Consider the following 18,664-nt stretch of genomic DNA (forward strand, 5'->3'; position numbering starts at 1 on the left):
CATATATGTTCAGTAAAAAGCTGCAGATTCTGCATTATTGTAATTGCTTTTTCCTCTTGGAATCTGCAACATGTCAACAGCACTTTTCCTGGCAAAACACAGCTCTGAACGATGATACACACCTGTCCTTGTCTTCAGGATAAAAAAACAGATGAAATGAAAACCTAAATCACATCTGTCTAACCCAACAACTTTCTCATGCTCCTCTCTGCAATTCCTATCCCTCAAACCTAGTATTAATTTTAACAAGCCTATTCTGAAATCAGGGGAAGCAGCCATGTAGCAGAAATCTGAATTTTTTTCTATATCTGTATTTCATGCTTCTAAAAAAGTATCCTTTAAGGAAAAAAAAAAAAAAAAAAAAGCAAACACTAACATTAACAGTAGCTTGATTAAAAATATAAATACTTTTGGGGGTTTTGTTGTTTTAAGTTCCAATCTGAATGGGAGCATACCTTCTGTAGCAAGGTGGCGTTGGTTGCTGGAGGGCATGGTTCTGGTCCCACCAGTTGTACAATCAGGTAGAATTTACAGAAGAAAAAGAAATCTGGTCTGACTCGCTCACTTCACCAAGGAGAAACAGCAAACTATTTGCAAATATTCTGAACTGCTCTCTTCCCACCCCTAAACAAAGAGACCACCTGCCTCAACATTTATTTAAAATGTACAGGTATTTACAAGCAAACTTTGTGTTCTGATTTTTAGATGACTTGGTAAATCTGATACTCCCTCCAAGTTCAAACCAGCAGTGTAAATCAAAGGGGCCACAGGGAACTGTAAAGGACCCGCCTGATCCAGCAAGCATCACCCCGTTTACATGTCAACAGGAGGCAGCTGAGCGAGGGAGGATGCAGAGCAGCACACCCAGCCAGGCAGCTCAGGCACAGCAGACTCGGGCTGCCTGAGTGCACCCACCAGTTAAAATTTAATGAGTAACAGAAGGAAGACTGAGAAAATAAATTCTTTTTCTCTGGTAGAAACTTAAGTCACTGCGATGTAGTGACTGGTGGGTTCAAACCTTTGAGGAGATGCTTAATCCCACCACGAAAGCAGTACCAAATTTTGCATTCTTCTGGCATTTCCATAAAGTTTGGAAAGGGAAAAACTATACTACAGACTGCCTCTTCATAAAAGCAGCAATGAGAAATATGGATTGCTGCTGCTGGTGCCACCACAAAAGCTGGATGGTTCAATGATGCAGCAGTTCATTTTAATATAGTGGCAATCTAAATGGGCACAGGACCACGCAAAGAGGGATACTCATCAATCAGAAAAGCAAAATTAGCCACTAAGTCTTTACTGTGAGGGTTGTGAGGCACTGGAACAGGTTGCCCAGAAAAACTGTGGATACCCCATTCCTGGAGGTGTTCAAGGCCAGCTTGGATGGAGTTCTGAGCAACCTCATGCAATTGAAAGGTATTCCTGTCCATGACAGAAGGGTTGAAACTAGATGATCTTTAAAGCTCCTTTCAACCCAAACCACTCCATGATTCTTACTTACAGGCATCACTTGAGCAAATACCTAACAGTTACTTTGAATTGCATGCACATGTTCTGAAACCTCCACACTGGTACTCTCAGAAAGGCAATGGAAGCTTTAAATTCATATCAAAATTCAAAATGTGGCCACATCCACACCCTGATAATCTAAACCGTGCAGTGCTGGAGAGGAAGGCTGTTCATCACATTTATGTATGTCCAAAATAAAGATGATATAGGAAGAAAGACAGCAGTTCACATTTTCTTAGCACTAATCCCAGCTGGTTGCAGGGCACGGGGCCAACCACAGGCCAACAATGTTGAAGGGTGCTGAGGAAGGCACGTTTACCATCTGTGCTCACTCCAGCTTGCCACAGAGTGCTTGGGAGCTTTGTAAAATAAATGTTACCACATACCCATGTAAACTGCCTAAGCCTAACCCTGAGGCCATCAGTATTTATTCTGCAAGCACCATGAGATGCTTCATGCTGAAAAGGAACATTAAACATGTATTTATGGCTAGCTTGGATCACTGGCAGAAAAAAGGAAATATCCAAGAAAGCCTGACATGCTGTACACACACAGGGACATTGCCACAGGAGACAGGTTCTCCCAAAAGCCTCACCTTGCCTTGCCTTTCCTGAGACTACAGGAGTGTGGGCACAGGGCACAAGGAGAAGAGAACCAACTCTTATTACGTCATTTATCCAGCTGATCTTGACTTTCTGACAAGTGGGGCTTCTTAGCTAACATAGCTTATTTTCTCCTATTCTGTGTATTATTTTGTCTTTTCTTCTTTATGCAGGATTGTTATGGAATTGTCCAGACCCACCTCCACAGCACAAGGAGGCTTCACAATCTCCAGGAAGCCTGCACATTTTTCCATCCTCCCAGAGAGCTTTAAAATCTTCTCCATATGACAAGTGGGACATAATTATGAGGAGTGGAGCACCACAAGTGGATGTTTTTTGGAACCACCCTCCATACTTAAGGTGGTTAGATATACTCCTCTACTGCCTGCAGCACTCAGGATGAAGCTGGACCACAGTTAGGACTGTGTGATGGATGGAGAGGAACTTATGGCCACAAATCTCTTGGTGTGCCTCTTAATTAGCATAAAACTAATTGGGGAAAAAAGCCCACAAACCATAGAGGTATTTATTGAGACTAAACTTACCAGACATTAAAAATTGATTATGGATTATTGATTATGGAGATTAAATTTGTAAAACATCATCACAATTTCTCGGTTTTATGTTTTCTTGGACTGTCACAAATAGCATAGCAGTGATATGCGCAGGTTGTTCAGAAAGAAACGTGTTCAAGTTACTACTACTTAGTCATAAGTGCTTCAAAACACTTTGATACATCTGTAAGGGGACCCTAAGAATATAAAAAGAGCACCTTATTCCCTGTCCCTGCTATAATGGTATTCTCTACTCTTGGAAAACACCCAGCACGGAGGGCACTCGGGAGACTTCTGCAACCCCAAAACACAACTTTAACAATGAGTCAAAGAAAAGAGTTTGGAAAATCCTTATGGTCATCTGAACACCTCAGGTAGAAACCAGTCCACAAAGAAAAGAAAAACAGAACTCTGAAAACATGCAATCCTAACTCTCCTATGAGTAGCAAAACAGGATTTACTGGAGGTTAATATGAGTATCTATTTTTTTCTAAGCTAAAACAAACCCAAAAACTTATTTACAACTCCCAGGTTCCTATCTAAGTCAACAGTGCAAAGACAGATGAAAATGAGGACTAATTTCTCTGTATTTTCCCATATACTAAGCATACACAGACAATCCAAGTGTCAACACATCAAGACAGAGATAATTCTGACCCTTGAAAACATTCTCTTCTGAAAGGGATTAATTGGCTTTAAAACAATTTAATTTGGCTTTGAAGATGCAACTGTTATTAGCAACCACCAGATGGCAGGAGCAAAGGCTGCTTACAGTCTTCAACAAAAGAAAGCTGTCTTAAATAAGGCAAGCATTAGAAGAGAACAATTTTTATGTTTACTTTTTCTTCTCTTTCAATTGGTTATTTTCGTTTTCTTTCCAAGAAGTATTATTTTATTGCAATCAAGCTAATAAAAAAAAAAAAAGAAAGAAAAAAAAAAGAAAAATGTCTCATGAGAACATGTCTCTCAATTTTATCTCATGCCATCTCCATCTCATAGCTCAAGGGTTCTGTTACAGATATTGCAAGAACAACAGTTTCTTTCTAGGTTTGCACAGTCATAACTCACAGTCAGCCACCAAATGTATTCCCTTTGATGTCCTATGCTTCAAACCAGGAAGCTGACACATAGCTACACCGTGTAGCTCAATTTACCCTTGGGATTTGAACTTCTGCTATCTGGGATATGAAAATAAAACCATGGAAGATGCACTATGATGTGCTGATTGCTTCAATACTGCAACATCTACGAGGTGGAGGAAAGCAAAACCACTCCCCTAAAACTATGAACCTCCCCACTCTGCCCAGCACTCCCTCACCAAAGCAACCCAAAAAACACCTTAATAAACTGGAGTAAAAGGAGTATGTTTGGGAGGAAAAATATTTTAGTCCTGAGCACATTTGATTCTTAAAACATGTATCCTGTATCAGAGAAAGAACACTTTAAAAATGCAATCCAGCAGCACATACTTTAAAAGACTTAGGAATAGACTCTCTAAACAACTTCCAGAGTTACTAAATTATGGAGACAAGGTCATCACTTTATGTTGTGTCATAAAACAAAAATACAGCTAGTTTCATGAACAATGCTGGAAGCTCCACCATACAGACACATCCACATCAGAGATACCACACTTGCTGTATTTCTTTGATAGAGCTGTCTCTCCATTTTGCTGATTTCTTGATCAAAGACAAATCCTTACTCCTGTATTTGTTTTCTGCAAAGGAAACATAAAATCACTCCTACAGTGAACACTTCCATCGGGAATGAGATTCTTTTTCCTCAACCCCAGCAGCACACAGTCCCAGAAAAGAACAAGTGAAGCTCACTCCTACTTCAAAACAGTGTGAGATGCAGTTGTGTGGTTAATTCTGCCTCTGTACATTAGCAAACATGCCACTTGCAAAATACGAAAGGATTTCTTCCCTGCCCCATTTTTAAATGACACCTGCAAATCACTAATCCAGTTGCCATTTATTTCCATATGTCAAATTACAATCTTAACTTGTGCAAAGCAACATAATAGTAATGATTAAGCCAATTACATCACAACACAGCTTAAAACTACACACAATGGAAGGATTAAAGCTCACTACCAAATAAGAGAGTCCTGTTCTTGGTGGAGCTCCCCCACTGTGGGAACAGAAGTATCTCTTTTCCTGTTGCCCAAACTTGTGAGCCTTCTGACATGTAGCTGCTGGACTGCCATTAACAAACTTATTTCTATTAATGCAGCACTAAGCTGGGCTCACTGCACCTCGGCATTAGCTGCAGAGGGCGGGCTCTGTGGCCAGCGCTGCCAACACGGCTGATGGCACTCCGCAGGTCCACAGACTGGCTGGGACACGTGCACGAGGTGATCTCACCAGGCTTAACTGAATGAAGCCTCCCCTACCCTATGTTATTTGGGTCAGGTGGATGCTGACAGTAAAAGCCTTAAGGAAAGGGAGGGAGAGTAAACTGAGCACAGGTATTTAAAAAGTCAGGCATCCTGTTATAGATAGGGATAACAGACACTATTTGCAGCCTGTATGAAGTGTGTGCTACTGCATTTGACACTGTAATTCCAACTGATGCAGTCCCTACAACAATAAAATGTGGGTTAAACCTTTACATAATAACCAACCTTTCAGACTAAGGTTTTCAATTCTTCCCCACGGATAAAAAGGTTCTAATGGAAATTGACCATCTGAATCTCTTAGGAGGATTTTAAAAATTCCTACACTCCTATTTTTATTTGTTCATTGCCTTGGTCTTTAAATGAGCATCATTCAAAAAGGGTAACTTTACCTTTTACTTCTGCCCTGTGCACCTTATTTTTTTTTCTCTTTCTTATCATATCTTTGTATTCCACCTATTCCCTCTGCCATCTGCAAACACTGGTCCCATCTGCTAAAATATAACTTCCTACTCAATAAAATAAACAAAAATTAAATTGGTACTTTTAGTATTTTACACATCATCATTAGGCTTTAGTAAGATTAATGAGACTCAAACAGTTTCCAACTTTGAAGTACATTCCTGTGTGTTGACTACAGGCTTGGCAGATATCACTCCATCTATAGAGTAAGAGTGAACTCTTACTCTAAGTTACTTTCTTGACAATTATGGTTTTGAAGAAATTTATTATATGTTTATGCTCATCAGAATTTGAACAAACCAGGCATAACTATTAAGCCTGTCCCAGATCACCTATCAGCTGTTTATGATTTTCTACATGGTCATTCCCCCTCTATATCTCTCCATGCGTAACCGTACATATATCACAACTCCTCTAAATATTGAAATGAAAGAACCAATCAAAAGCTGGAAGGTTTTTTCTTTATAAACAAACATGCATCCAAGCACACACACAAATAAATGTGTAAATTAAACTGACCACCATGTGTACCATCTTTGAAAGAGCTGTTGCAGCACACCAATAGCTTCCTCCTTCTGTAAAATTAGTTGCACAGAAAGCTGAATGGGTTTACTTCCTTCTATTCAACCAAAATAAATCTTTGGACAGCAATGCAATCAAATCTGTACATATTTATACTTATTGAACGACAACTTTTTTAAACTGATTGAAAATGTGCTTAGATTTTTATGGTCTTTTAAACACTACTGGTCTCACATATGCACAAAATGAAAACAAGAAGTTCACATTAAAATGTAATTTTTACTCTACTAAATGCCTTATGTCCTACATTTGTTTGGGGAAGACTGATTCCTTATTAAAAAGTTGAGAAGGAGGAAACATTTTTAAGGACTACTATTAATGGTTCGCAATTTGCACCTGTTCCATGCCTAAGGAGCAAAGACAGAATTTGGTACTTCAAGGTGCCTTTTCCCTGGATATTTTGACAGTTTGACACAATTCCTTTTGTTTTCATTTTATTTTCTAAAATAAGAATTATTTTGTCTAAATCAATATGCATAACTTGTATCAAAAGCATAATGTAGCTGATTTCTACAAACACTTATGAGGATGATGATCACCATCCAAGACTCAGGCATTCAAGGGGCACACTACATCAGCCAGATCTTCACTTTGCCAATGGTAACTACACCAAAGGTGAACAACATTCTGATGTCTCATTCAGAACCTTTTCCTGGGAAACAAACCCATTTGCTGCCAGTACGCATATTTACCATGAGACTGACATTACGGAAAATTTAAGAATAACAAATGACATTGTACATTCTTTTAGTAGCCTACAAATATCTTTTTTTTTTTAAAGACACTATTTTTTGTATGTATCTACAGGCAACGCAGCCTGTCAACAGCCTAAAACTAAGTGGCATCTAAGGATAGGTGGAATGGATGCAGTCAAAAGAAGAGTCATCCCCTGCAGCAAACTGTGCTTCTGCTCCTGCATACAAAGGGGCCCTACAATGTTTCAAGCTGAGACATATTCTACACCCAAACCCGAAAAAGATAGCTCCCCTCAACAGTCTACAATAGCCCTGGAGGAAAATTCAGGCTAAAAGCAGGTACCAAGGAAAGCACTGCATGGTGCAAATTTTTAACTTTACATCCTTCTCAACTGTGTTACCTGGTCAACTGTGTTATCCTATCAAATTACTTCCTAATTTATAAAATTAACTTTTTTTCATTTAAAAATTTTTGCTTATACACATTCTCTGTTGGCACACAAAGTCATCTGTTAATGTAACAGACACTGGCATTTATTTATCATTGAGACAGACAGTAAAGAAAGCACCTTTTAAGGGAGAGAAGGGAATAAAGTGCTTTTGCAGCATCTCTAAATAGACAGCAAAAATAAATTCTGATATTAACAAGTTTTGGATTATATATTTAGCTTTCTTTTTGATTGATAAAAAGTACATTACATTCCTAGACATAGACAGTTCACTATACAAAATAAAGCTACTATTATAAGAGAGTTTAAAAGACCCTCATAGTTCTGAAGATGAATCTTAGGAAAAAAGATGCTGGGGACTCTGGACATTGATGGTCAGAGCTGGTAACAAACTGATTCAGTTTTGTAAAACAGAAGCTTAGCAACAGAAAACTCTTAAAAATTTTTGTAATAAAAAGGAGTTTGAAAGAATGTCCATCAGGATGACAAGACACAAAAACACCTTGTAAATCTAGCCATGAAAAAAACTCAGAAGCCTCCTCCACAATGATTTTTTTTAGCTCTGAGAGTGACTGGCAACAATAATCATCAGTAATATTTCTTTTTACCCACCTAGTCTGAAGGATTATGGAGATGAGCTCACAAGAGCTGACCCTCCAGGTTTATTAAATATTCAATGAATATTCTGTATGCTTGCTGGGTATTAAATAAAAATCAGAAAATACTGCAAACTACCATACATTATATACTTCAAATAATACCAGAGTAGCTCTGTTTGTTTTCTAATAATTTATTGAAATCACTTTATCACATATCAACATAAAAATGTACAATATAGACACAATGTAAATTCTGGCATCATGAATATTTATGTACTTTTAAAGCTTTTTTTCTCCCCTGCTGGTTAATTTTGCTTATTGTATTCCACATAAACCTGGAGAACTTATTCAATATTTCCTTGCTTTTCCTTTTTACCTTAATAGTAACAGCACTGCTATTTTTCCACCTGCAGTAGCATCACAGCATATGGGTCTTCAGCCACAGGAAACTCCACTGCCACGATTTAGCCTACTGTCCCTACAATCTCTTTTTTCCCTTCCCCATCCACTCTTCCTGGCTTAATGGTTATAGCCTACACATAATCTGCCTTCATTAAAATCATCTGTTATTAGTGCTCAATTAAAACGGTGGTCAACATCACAATGCTCACTGGCCAAAGAAACTTGAGCACTAGGTAGGACATAGCCCACCCACGTAGCTGGGCAGGTCTGAAGTCATCTTTCCAACACCACTATTGCCCGCCACACGCTGATCTACAGTTGAACACAGGGTGATGCAGCTGTTCAATGCACTACTTTCTACTTGAGATGCTCTGTGAAAAAGGGCCTGAACAAAGTGGCTTACTCAGTAGACTGCCAAGCAGACAACAAGTACAATTTCTGAGTTGCAAATCTATGGAACAAGAACAAATTCAGCATTTGGGTAAGTCCAATCTTAAAAACTGCTGCTAAGCTGACATTACATGTTTGCACATGGGTTTCTGCAAGTAAAACTTGCTCACAGTTTTATATCAAGAAAAGGATTAAAACAGCCCATGTGCCATTCTCAAATGACCACACACAAGGGGACGCTTCTGAATTGATGGATGCAAGTCACAGAATCCTCGATTCTCAGGTTGCAAATTGTCATTTTCTGTGGCATCACATCCAAAAATTCATATTGTTGGGACCTATATAACAAAACTGCACCAAACTACACACCTTGTGTCCAAATGTAGCATCCTCGGAGGCCAAGACTTCAACCTGAAATTATAAGGAGAAAGATAATTTCAAATTTAGCCACCACCAAGAACCTCTCTCTCCTGAGCACAGCAGCACAGTCCAGGCAAAGAAGAGATCTGTAAATGAAGGTGCCAGTCTGGATCAACCCTAGGAAAATAGCACATGATAGGATGTGCAAAACTAACAGCTGACAATAGAAGCCCTCAAGTGAGGAAACTCAGAGAGTATCCTTCAGGACACAAACAAGGTTTCTCTGCCCTGAATGACATAAAGAGTAACTGCCAGTGTCCCAGAATTTACTGTGCTACAGCTGGAATATTTTTCTCCATACAGAGTTTTGACTACACCAAAAAGCTGCCTAAGCACAACCAGAATGATCTGCCATGCTAAGTCCCAGCAAAAATAAAAAGCTGGAAACCCCTGACCTCTTCTCCTCCCTGTTACCTTCTAAGCAGGCTGGGTACCTCTGCACCTGCACCAAGTGGAACAGCAACAAGGGGAAACTCTGCAGTCAAGGTCTTGGTTGCAGGCTCCTGTCCTGTCTTGCACTAGAGAACTGTTTGAAAACTAGAATTCGGGGAACACAAACTCCCCAGGCAAAGGCTGAGACCTCTCAGCTGGCTGAGAGATACAGTGAATGTTTGAAAGTCCGAGAAAAGCAAGCTGTCAGGTCATCGAGTGGTGCTCCAGATCAAAGCCCTTGCTGCTTGCCACACACTGCACAGCTCTAGCGTTTATATGAACTAAACTGCAGTAACAGGAACAGACATAGGAAAGCAGGCACACCAATTTTTCATTAGACTCTTTAAAAATACTTCACACTTTGGCACCTTTCACCTGAGAATCTCGGTCTTTTATGAATTCTAATTAATTAAGCTTCCCAATACACCAGTGAAGTCAGAAATGTCATCATCCCAATATAGAGAGAGAAGAGTGAGGCAGAAAGAGACTGAATAATTTTTTAGTAATGTGCCAAGCCAGGGACACACTCATGGAAAGAATCCCAGATCTCTCCTCTCAAGCTCACAGTTTAACAACTAGGAAATTCTCTGTTTCTCTGATTTACATCTTATTTAGAATGCCTAGTGCTGCATTATAATTTATACAACTAGTATAACTAATGTATCTAATCTCCAGTTTAACTTAAGAAGAGTGAAGGATTTAAAGCAAATCAAGAGGGAAAAAATGAACGTGAAGTTTCACCCTGAAGCATGTTATAATGCTAGAGTTATAAACCGCTGAACAAGAGGGTTTATAATGGAAAGGCTGATAAACTAACAATGATGGCAGCACTTAAATATATTTATGTCACGATCTAGCAACATATGGTATTTCTTCATCTCTAAATTAAAAAAGGGAGGAGAAAAAAAAAGTGGAAGGTTGATAAAGCGTTTATAGGAACTAGGAATAAATGAAGAAAATGAACCTGGAGTTACCCAATTGTGACCTGTCCAGGTAATTAGGAATGACAGTAAGAGGCTACAAAATAGCATCTCATTCAATAGGAGGTAGGGAAAAAAATTCAAGTAAATAAAATCAATCTAAAATTATATGATACATATTAGCTCCTTATATTAAGCTTCTAATCCTTTAGGCACTTTATAAATATTAAACAATCAGTCCTGGTGAGACTGATAAATATCCATAATATATTTTACAGATGAAGAAACAGACAGAGGGTTAAGTGACTTGCCCAGGGCCAAAAAGAATAATCAGCCATTGGATTGGAAATAACTGTAGGACTGCTTGTCACAATACAGTGCCCTACTCAGACACGCAGGTGGTTTCTGAAAAAAGTAATTCCACTATCAGAAGCATCTTAGTTAGGTTAATGTGGTACACATCTGAAGTGTGAATGCTCATTTTCACTAGGCTTACTGTTTTGGTACAGCATCCAGTTACCACCACTAGACAGATCCCAAAAGCTTTTTCAAACTTACTCTGTTTTCTCTGTCCAGTATTATGGAGTCAGATATCCCAGATGCTATCTCCAGTCTTAATCACAGAATCATAAAGGTTGGAAAAGAGCTCCAAGATCTTCAAGTCCAACCTTTGATGAAACAAAACTATGTCAACCAGACCACAGCACCAAGTGCTATGTCCAGTTGTTTCTTGAAGACTTCCAGGAACAGTGATTCCACCACCTCCCTGAACAGCCCATTCCAATACCTGACAAGCCTTTCAGTGAAGAAATTCTTCATGATGTCCAACTTGAATTTCTCCTAGTAGAGCTTGAGGCTATATCCTTCTGTCCTGTCACTTGTTGCCTTTCTTGTGCCACAGGGTCCTTCTCTGACTTCCTCTTTGAATCCATCAGAGAGGCTGATGCCTTGCCAGCCTTAGTACACTATGTCTCTCTTGCCCTGCTGTCCCATTCCTCCTCCCTCTCTTTCCCAAGGGTCTCAGCTGGGAGGACACCTCTATTCAGGGCTGCCTGTCCCCTTCCCTGCAGAAGCACAACATGGATGGGATGGCATGGAAAGCCTGCACCAACCTAGCACTGATCAGGCAGAGTTTTAGATCGGGCTCTGCACTGCACTTCATCTGCAGAGGCCACCTCACACACCAGGACCCCCACTGAAGAGCACAGGCATATTGTCAGCACTTGGGTTCTGCTCAGGAGGCTCCTGCTCAGGGCCAAGAGAATGCTCACAACAGCCACAGCTTCAAAACACATTAATTACACATGTGCAAAAACCCAATCTTCATTTCACCAAGAAACTGAAAGGAAGAACAAATTGTGACATGAAAGAGTAAAACAGACGTTTAAGCTAGTTTAACATACTCTTAGTCTCTTCCACATATAGAAATATTTTCTTTTATGCTTAGAAACATAATGCTCACAGAGACAGTAAAATGGCTTGAAGATAGATAACAATTCTAATTAAAAATGTTACTGAATAGGTCTGATAAAGCTGCTTCTACTTTTCCAAGAATGATCACACCACTTCTGTGATAAATAATTGTCCTCACCTTGCAGATACAAAGAAACATTCTCTGTGTTCTTTGTTACTACTGTGTTTAACAGTGAACTAGTGCGCTAGTCATTTCATTTGGATTCTCACCTCCTTGTAGAAAGGACAGTTAAGCTAAGTAAGAGACAAGTAGCTGCTGACACAGTGAGATACACAACATAAAGGACTGAAACAAGATATGAGACTACATGAGGTTTTCCTAATGCTGAGCTTCCAAAAAAAAAAAAAAAAAAAAACCAAAAAAAGCAAAACGAAACAACAACAACAACAAACCAAACCAAAACACCAAAACAAACCCAAGCAAAACAAAACAAAAAAACCCCAAAATGCATTACAACCTAGGCTGAGTGGACCCCCCTCTAGCGGGAATGCTCGTGTACTTCAATCAGCACCCACATCACCCCAGCAAAAGAGAACATTACCTTAAGAATCAGGCAAGCACTATCTTTCTCTTAATCGACTTCAGAATATATCCTTTCCATTCCAATACATAAAAAAATAAATAAGACTTTCATTACTGCTTTAAGATAATCTGATGTTAATTAAGAACTTCCCATTATACAGCTATTTGTGGCAGCTAAACATTTTTTATTTTAGTTGGCTCTTCTGTGTGTACACATGTAAATATCTTGGGTAGGTGGAGTGTTTTTTTTTTACAGTGAAAAATTCACTGCATCACTAAAAAATGCAGACTTGATTCTTAAATGAAGCACTGTTTGATTTCATGTACATATTTATATCTGTATCAGATACAGCAGCTTTCCCCTAGGCACTGCTCTGAATCTTTGCTCCAGTCCACACTTCCTGCTCCTCAAAATACAGTGCTACAGTTGAATGCTGTTTGCCCTGTATTTAATTTCTATGTAAAAGCAAATTTTGGGCACTGTTCTTCGGTTGGTTTTTTCCCAGATTATCTAAAGAACCAAACAGCCTTTTTTTTTCTAATTGCACAGTATCCTGCAATTCTGGGCTAGAAGGCTATTGCAAGTGGTAAGGAGTAAATGAAGGGGTAGTATTTTAGGGAGTGTGTGTATTAACCATACACTGTGGATCAATGACACGAGACACAATTAGTGGTTTAAGCAGTATCCTACAGCTGAAGCATGCCTGTCCTGCCTGTGCAGCTGACCCTTCCTACAGCCTGCTCCCCACTGCTGCCCTCAGTCCAAGTGCAGCCTTCTGGGGCTGCCCAGGAAGGGGTCCAGAAACCTCCCCAGTGCCTGACAAGGTGAACTTCCCACCTCCCTGCACAACTTACATGGACTCCAAAAATGGATAGCTATGGCCCAGACCACTACTGCTTATGTAGTATTCTATAATTAAATGGTGAATAGAACAACATTTATTATTTTTTTATAAGATGAAAGAATTCATAAACGTCATGTCAGCCAGAAGGACCTAATGAGTAACGTGTGGAGTGCCCTGAAACAAGTCGGGGTATAGCCTTGAGTCTCTTTTTGTCGGAAGTAATGAAACTTTGCCAGTAGTTCTATTTTGCTTCTCAATAAATGACTCATACAGACCCAGTTCAACAAAGAATATTGCATCTCAACCAAGAGACTTACAGTAAATTACACACAGTCATTTTTACCTCCCTGTCCAAGAAAAAAGGAGTTGAAACATAGATCGAACTCTTGAGGTGCAGTGCTGAACATAGCCTTTTTGGAACAAAGTTGTACAACCTAGTGATCACATGACACACAGAAGTATCATAATTTAATCTTCTTCAAAGCCATATTCAGCAATGGTTCAGTCCTCAGCTCAGCCCAAGTCTTTCTTGGCTCATTGAGACATTGTTTGAGATAGGATTAGGTGAAACACTTAATGCCCAGACTGTTACCCAAACAACGGAATATGAAATACTAAGTACACAAGGACAAAATAACTAACTCACAAAAGACAGGGGTTAAAAAAGTCCTCTCCATCTTGTCTGGGGGAATCTGAAAATAAGCACTAATAATAATTTCTGATGCATGCCGATTCCCATGTAATAGACTGTTAACATTCATGCTGAGAAGGATCATTGATCTACATTTAACTACCTAGGCAAAAACTTCCAATACAGCACACACTTAACGCTGCTCTGAGACTTGGGCTGGAGCTCCTCGGAGTTCACCCAATGGAGCCACTATTTGCAGCTGGCAGGTGAGGGGGTTACAGCTATTCTGGCAAGGGATGCAGTAGACTGGAGCAGCTCTGATCAAGACAAAATATTTTATACGGGCACTTAGAGTTTCTGTGGTTCACACATGAGAATTTGCCCAGCTGGCTGTGAATTTTATAGGCTTTCTATTGTCATTTGTTTGACATTATTATTCTAGGAAAATTATAGCACAGGGCTTCTCTGATACCTAGAGGGTTTTCGCCAACTGCCTGCTTACTAAAAAGGCATGCCTCTGGCTCTTCTAAAATATGCTCAAAACAAAACAAATGTGTAAGTTAATACTTGCATTTTGCAATACTTTTGTTTTCCCTGTTTGGTAACGATCAATCAGTTTAGAAAGAACTCTTTTCCCCATGATAACAAAATCTAAAAAGAATGAGGAAAGACAGGTGCATCCTCTTGAATTACTACTGCCAAATCACCTTCCTGCTGTTGGGGTGCACTACTTGCTCAATTCTGCCAAGACAAAACTGCACCAGAGTGTCCAATTCAAACGCGTGGTCTTGTATCCGTTTTTGCCCTCTGACTTATGCAGGACTTGGTGGTGACTTTTACCACTCATGGGGAGGGAGAGGCTCTGTAGTTCCAACAATTCAGTGGGTCTCATTAGCTCAGGTGCGGAACAATGCAAATGTAACTCCAATTACTATTTTCACATACCAGTCTTGCTGAGCTGCCTATAGGAAATAGCCTGGACAGCACGGAACATGGAGGATGCTGTAGTGCTTGGTGTAGATACACCCTCATAATCCTTTTCTAGCGTAGATTTTCAGCTTTTAAAGTTTTCCCATCAGCCCACCCACCCACACACCGCCAGTTCTGAGCATATTTTAAATGAAGGTGATAAAAGAAGGAAGTTAATCCAGTTTTCATTTTTCAAAGTTCTTAGTTTATTTTAAAGATTAATATGGCTACAGTCATTAATATCTTTATGAAATCCAGTTTAACTAGCTTTAACATCTCCTCCCTTTCCCATCCCTTCAAGTGATTAGGATTCAGTAATTGTGGCAAATAATTGTCCTTCTCATTGGAGCAGGGACAAACCTATGTGACCCACACTAGTTTCTGGCAGTTTTCAAGGATTTACTGAGGGTGTACACAGCTTTAAATGCACACTGAACTATGATAATAAACTTTGACAACTGCAACAACCCTTCCTTTCCTTTTTCCTCTGCTACCTGCCACCAATTTTATTTACTTTTAATTGCAATCATACATGTACTTCAGGACTAGGACTAGGTTTCAGGACTATAGCAAGTGAGTATTGGCCATGTTCCCTGGACAATCCTTGAATAAATACACCAAAGACACATCTTTGTTATGACCCTGAATCTGAAATAAAGGTGTGACAGTCACATAGTATAAATCTCATTAACTAAGGACAGATCAGCTGAAATTTCCTTACTTTCTATACAAAGGCTGTTGAGACTACTTACTCAGGCCTTTCAGTTAAACAAATGCTATTGCCTCACAGTTTGACCTATGTAAAAACTGGAAACCATGTGACCCAGTTCATGGTAATTATTCATTAAATCTGGCATCCCCTTTTTCTTAGGCTTTCTCTTTCATTTATTGCTTCTTCTTTGTAGTATCAGTCATTCATCTTTTAGCTCACTGGGTCTAGCAATAATAAAGATCAATGTTCTAATTTTTGAGGCCACAACTTTTAGGTTGAAAAATACAAAATAAGTATCAAAATGATCCCTCTTTAAATGATAGAGTAACTTTGTGTGCTACTTTGTGTTAAAAGGGTTTGAAAAGATGTTTCAAGAAACTATTCTGCAGTTCAAATTGCTTATTAATTCTCCTCATTCTCCTGTACAGACAACACAGTGGCTCAAGGACGCAGCTGACTAAAGCAGCTCTGTTCTTGGTCAGCCATTGTTTGAGATAAAACACAATGATGCATCATATTCTTAAAACCTGGTTAGTGGAACAGACCTGTCCTGCTCCTATTTTTGAACCTGTTCTTAAATGTCAGTGCTTTTGGGGAAGCTGATTTACAACAATTAAAAAAAAAAAAGTCATTCACATCTTCAGCATTGAGTCCAACACATGTTGCTGGATTTGCTATTGACAAGCCTAGTTTAGTCTCCCTTTGCAAAGATTTTGCAAAATCCTGAGAACAAGGTCAATCCCTGAGAAGAAAATATTAGTTAACTAAAAGTAGTAATAGTCAGCCTTGTAAGATATAATACTTACAACAGAATTAGACATATCAGGAGCACCTCAGGAGAAAAAAAAATTGTGTGCTATGGGGCAATTTCTGTAAAGTCAAGAAGACAGAAAAGTACAAAAATATTTAGGTTTGCATCAGGAAACAAACATTACAATTCCTAAGAGAAATGGACATTTGAGATTGCGTAGATTTCTGCTCAGTGCACCCTCACTGAAGGGGAATCTGTGAGACCTATCTCTGGGCACCCTCCCATCCCTTACAACTCTGCCACACCTTACTGCTCCGTAGGTCCTTTTATCAATAGTGGATCATCAGTAAGTTCATGGCACTAACAGGCTCATCTGCTCTTGTCATTAGGAGATGAAACGGGCAAGATATATATAAACACACACATACCCATGCACGTTTTCCCTCTGTAAGCTTATATTCAAATTCTTTTATATTTTCCTGTCATACTGTTTTTCATATATATATGCAAAAGATGTGTAACATGCAATTAGTTCTTTCACACCAGAACACTGCATGAAACAGAGTAACTGCACTAAAAATGCTTTTGATATTTATTGGTTTGACAATATAGAGATCAAAATGACTGTTGTACATAACCCAAAATCTCAGAGCAGTTGCTATTTAATTTCCCTTAAGAAAGGAGTGGTAGGTATCATAAAAACAAAACTCCAACCTCATGCATTCTAATATGTGGGAAATCCTGAAAAATTGTCATTATACCATGTGACATAAGCAGCAACAATTACTGCCACCAGTAAGTATTTTATTTAGGTATTGTGACTGCATCTTTTCTAATCTGTTTGTATTTTTTGCTCTCTTGTTCCAACACTGATTTCATTTTGACTTTCTGCTTTCAAAACTGAGCAACATAAAACTTTGTCTGCAAAGGGTCTCTACAGCTATTGCCTTTGGGGGATATCACACTGTGGGACTGCAGAGGAACCACTATGGAAAACCTCAAAGAAGGGTTAAATGCTGCTGCCCTCTACTCCAGCAGGGCTGGAGCTTCCCACTGCCACAGCTCAGCACCCAAGGGTGCATTTGAACAGCCCCAACAGCCCCAGCCACACAAAGTTGGGCTCCTCAGCCTAAATACAAGATGCCATCCACCAGCAACTAGGGGGTGGTAATGAACAGCTGCATTGCCATAATGCTTCTAAATATTCCAGAAACTTCCAAAATTGCATGTTTCAAAGCCACCCTCACCAGTGGGAAGAGGTTCTACTGCTTAAGGCTGCAATTGCAGAATACTCCTCTGTCCCCTTTACCTACATCTCTACATAATTACTGCACATAGCACCTGCAAAAGCGAAAACAAACACAGTTCCAGATAAAACTGCACGTCTTAACAATCTTGTCTAAAAGAAGTTAAACACACTGTAGTGAAAACTAAAGATAAGTGACCAAGGACAAAATCTTTACAGAAACAAAGCTTCAACTCTACACCATTCTGTCAGCAGCTTTCTTATTTAATTGAGCCCGTATACAACCAACATCAAAGATACAAAGCTATTTTGTGCTGAAAATATTGGAAGCATGTTAGGAAGAGGTGGCAAACAGAAAGGATCTGTCAAAGGTAACAGATGTATCAAGGGCACCAAGCACTCTGAAGAAGGCGTTAATTACCTATGCTGAAAAAGAAAAGGTGTTTGAAAAACAGAAACAGTTTTCAAGAGATTCAACATATTCCTATTGTGCTCAGGAGAAAAAGCTTCCTGCACCTTAGAGAACATTATTTTGAGTATGTGGGTTAAAAAGAATTTTTAGGCGAGTTAAACACAATGTAGGGAGCACTCTGTTACAGAAAAAGGATTTTAATTTAAAAACCTTTACTGTGTCTCACAACCAATTGCAATCATAAATTGCATTCTTTATTCCTACTTTTAATGGAATGGGTAACTTACACAACCTAGTGAAATCTCAAAAATAACAGGAAAAGAAAGAAAAGAAGAACACCTTTTTGAGCACCTTTTTGTAATTTAGCACCACTTCCCACAGTACTTTCAACTCCCACCCTACAAGAACTGTTGCATTTTTCTTCTTGCTTTATCTGAAAAATCTGGTGCTTTTTGAAAAACACCAGATCACACCAAGGCAAAAATTATCACCGCACGATCTACCCTACATACATCTTATGTACTTCTATACTTGTTTTTAGATTGTGCATGGTACTACTTGCTCACAACCTAATTCTGAGTCAGAAGAAACTGATTCTTTATTATACCGGTGCTTTCTCTCTCCACCTTTCCTTGTAGGACCAGTAAATGGTGACTTTCTAAAGCATGGCTTTGAGAAAAATGATCAG

At 39.1% G+C, this 18,664-nt stretch overlaps 1 protein-coding gene across 8 annotated transcripts in view; it reads right to left on the reverse strand.

Annotated features, from left to right (window-relative positions):
• Positions 1-18,664, reverse strand: part of ARID1B (AT-rich interaction domain 1B) — a 325,490-nt gene that overhangs the window by 135,104 nt on the left and 171,722 nt on the right. For 6 of the 8 annotated variants that reach the window (XM_077782156.1, XM_077782157.1, XM_077782158.1 and 3 more), the window contains exon 5: positions 9,012-9,053. The exons of the other annotated variants lie outside the window; for them this stretch is intronic. In XM_077782156.1, coding sequence (XP_077638282.1) covers positions 9,012-9,053 — 42 coding nt within the window. The remainder of the gene's footprint in view (positions 1-9,011; positions 9,054-18,664) is intronic. 8 annotated transcript variants of the gene reach the window in all.

This window comes from Lonchura striata, chromosome 3 (genome assembly GCF_046129695.1).
Source record: "Lonchura striata isolate bLonStr1 chromosome 3, bLonStr1.mat, whole genome shotgun sequence".
Lineage (NCBI taxonomy): Eukaryota > Metazoa > Chordata > Aves > Passeriformes > Estrildidae > Lonchura > Lonchura striata.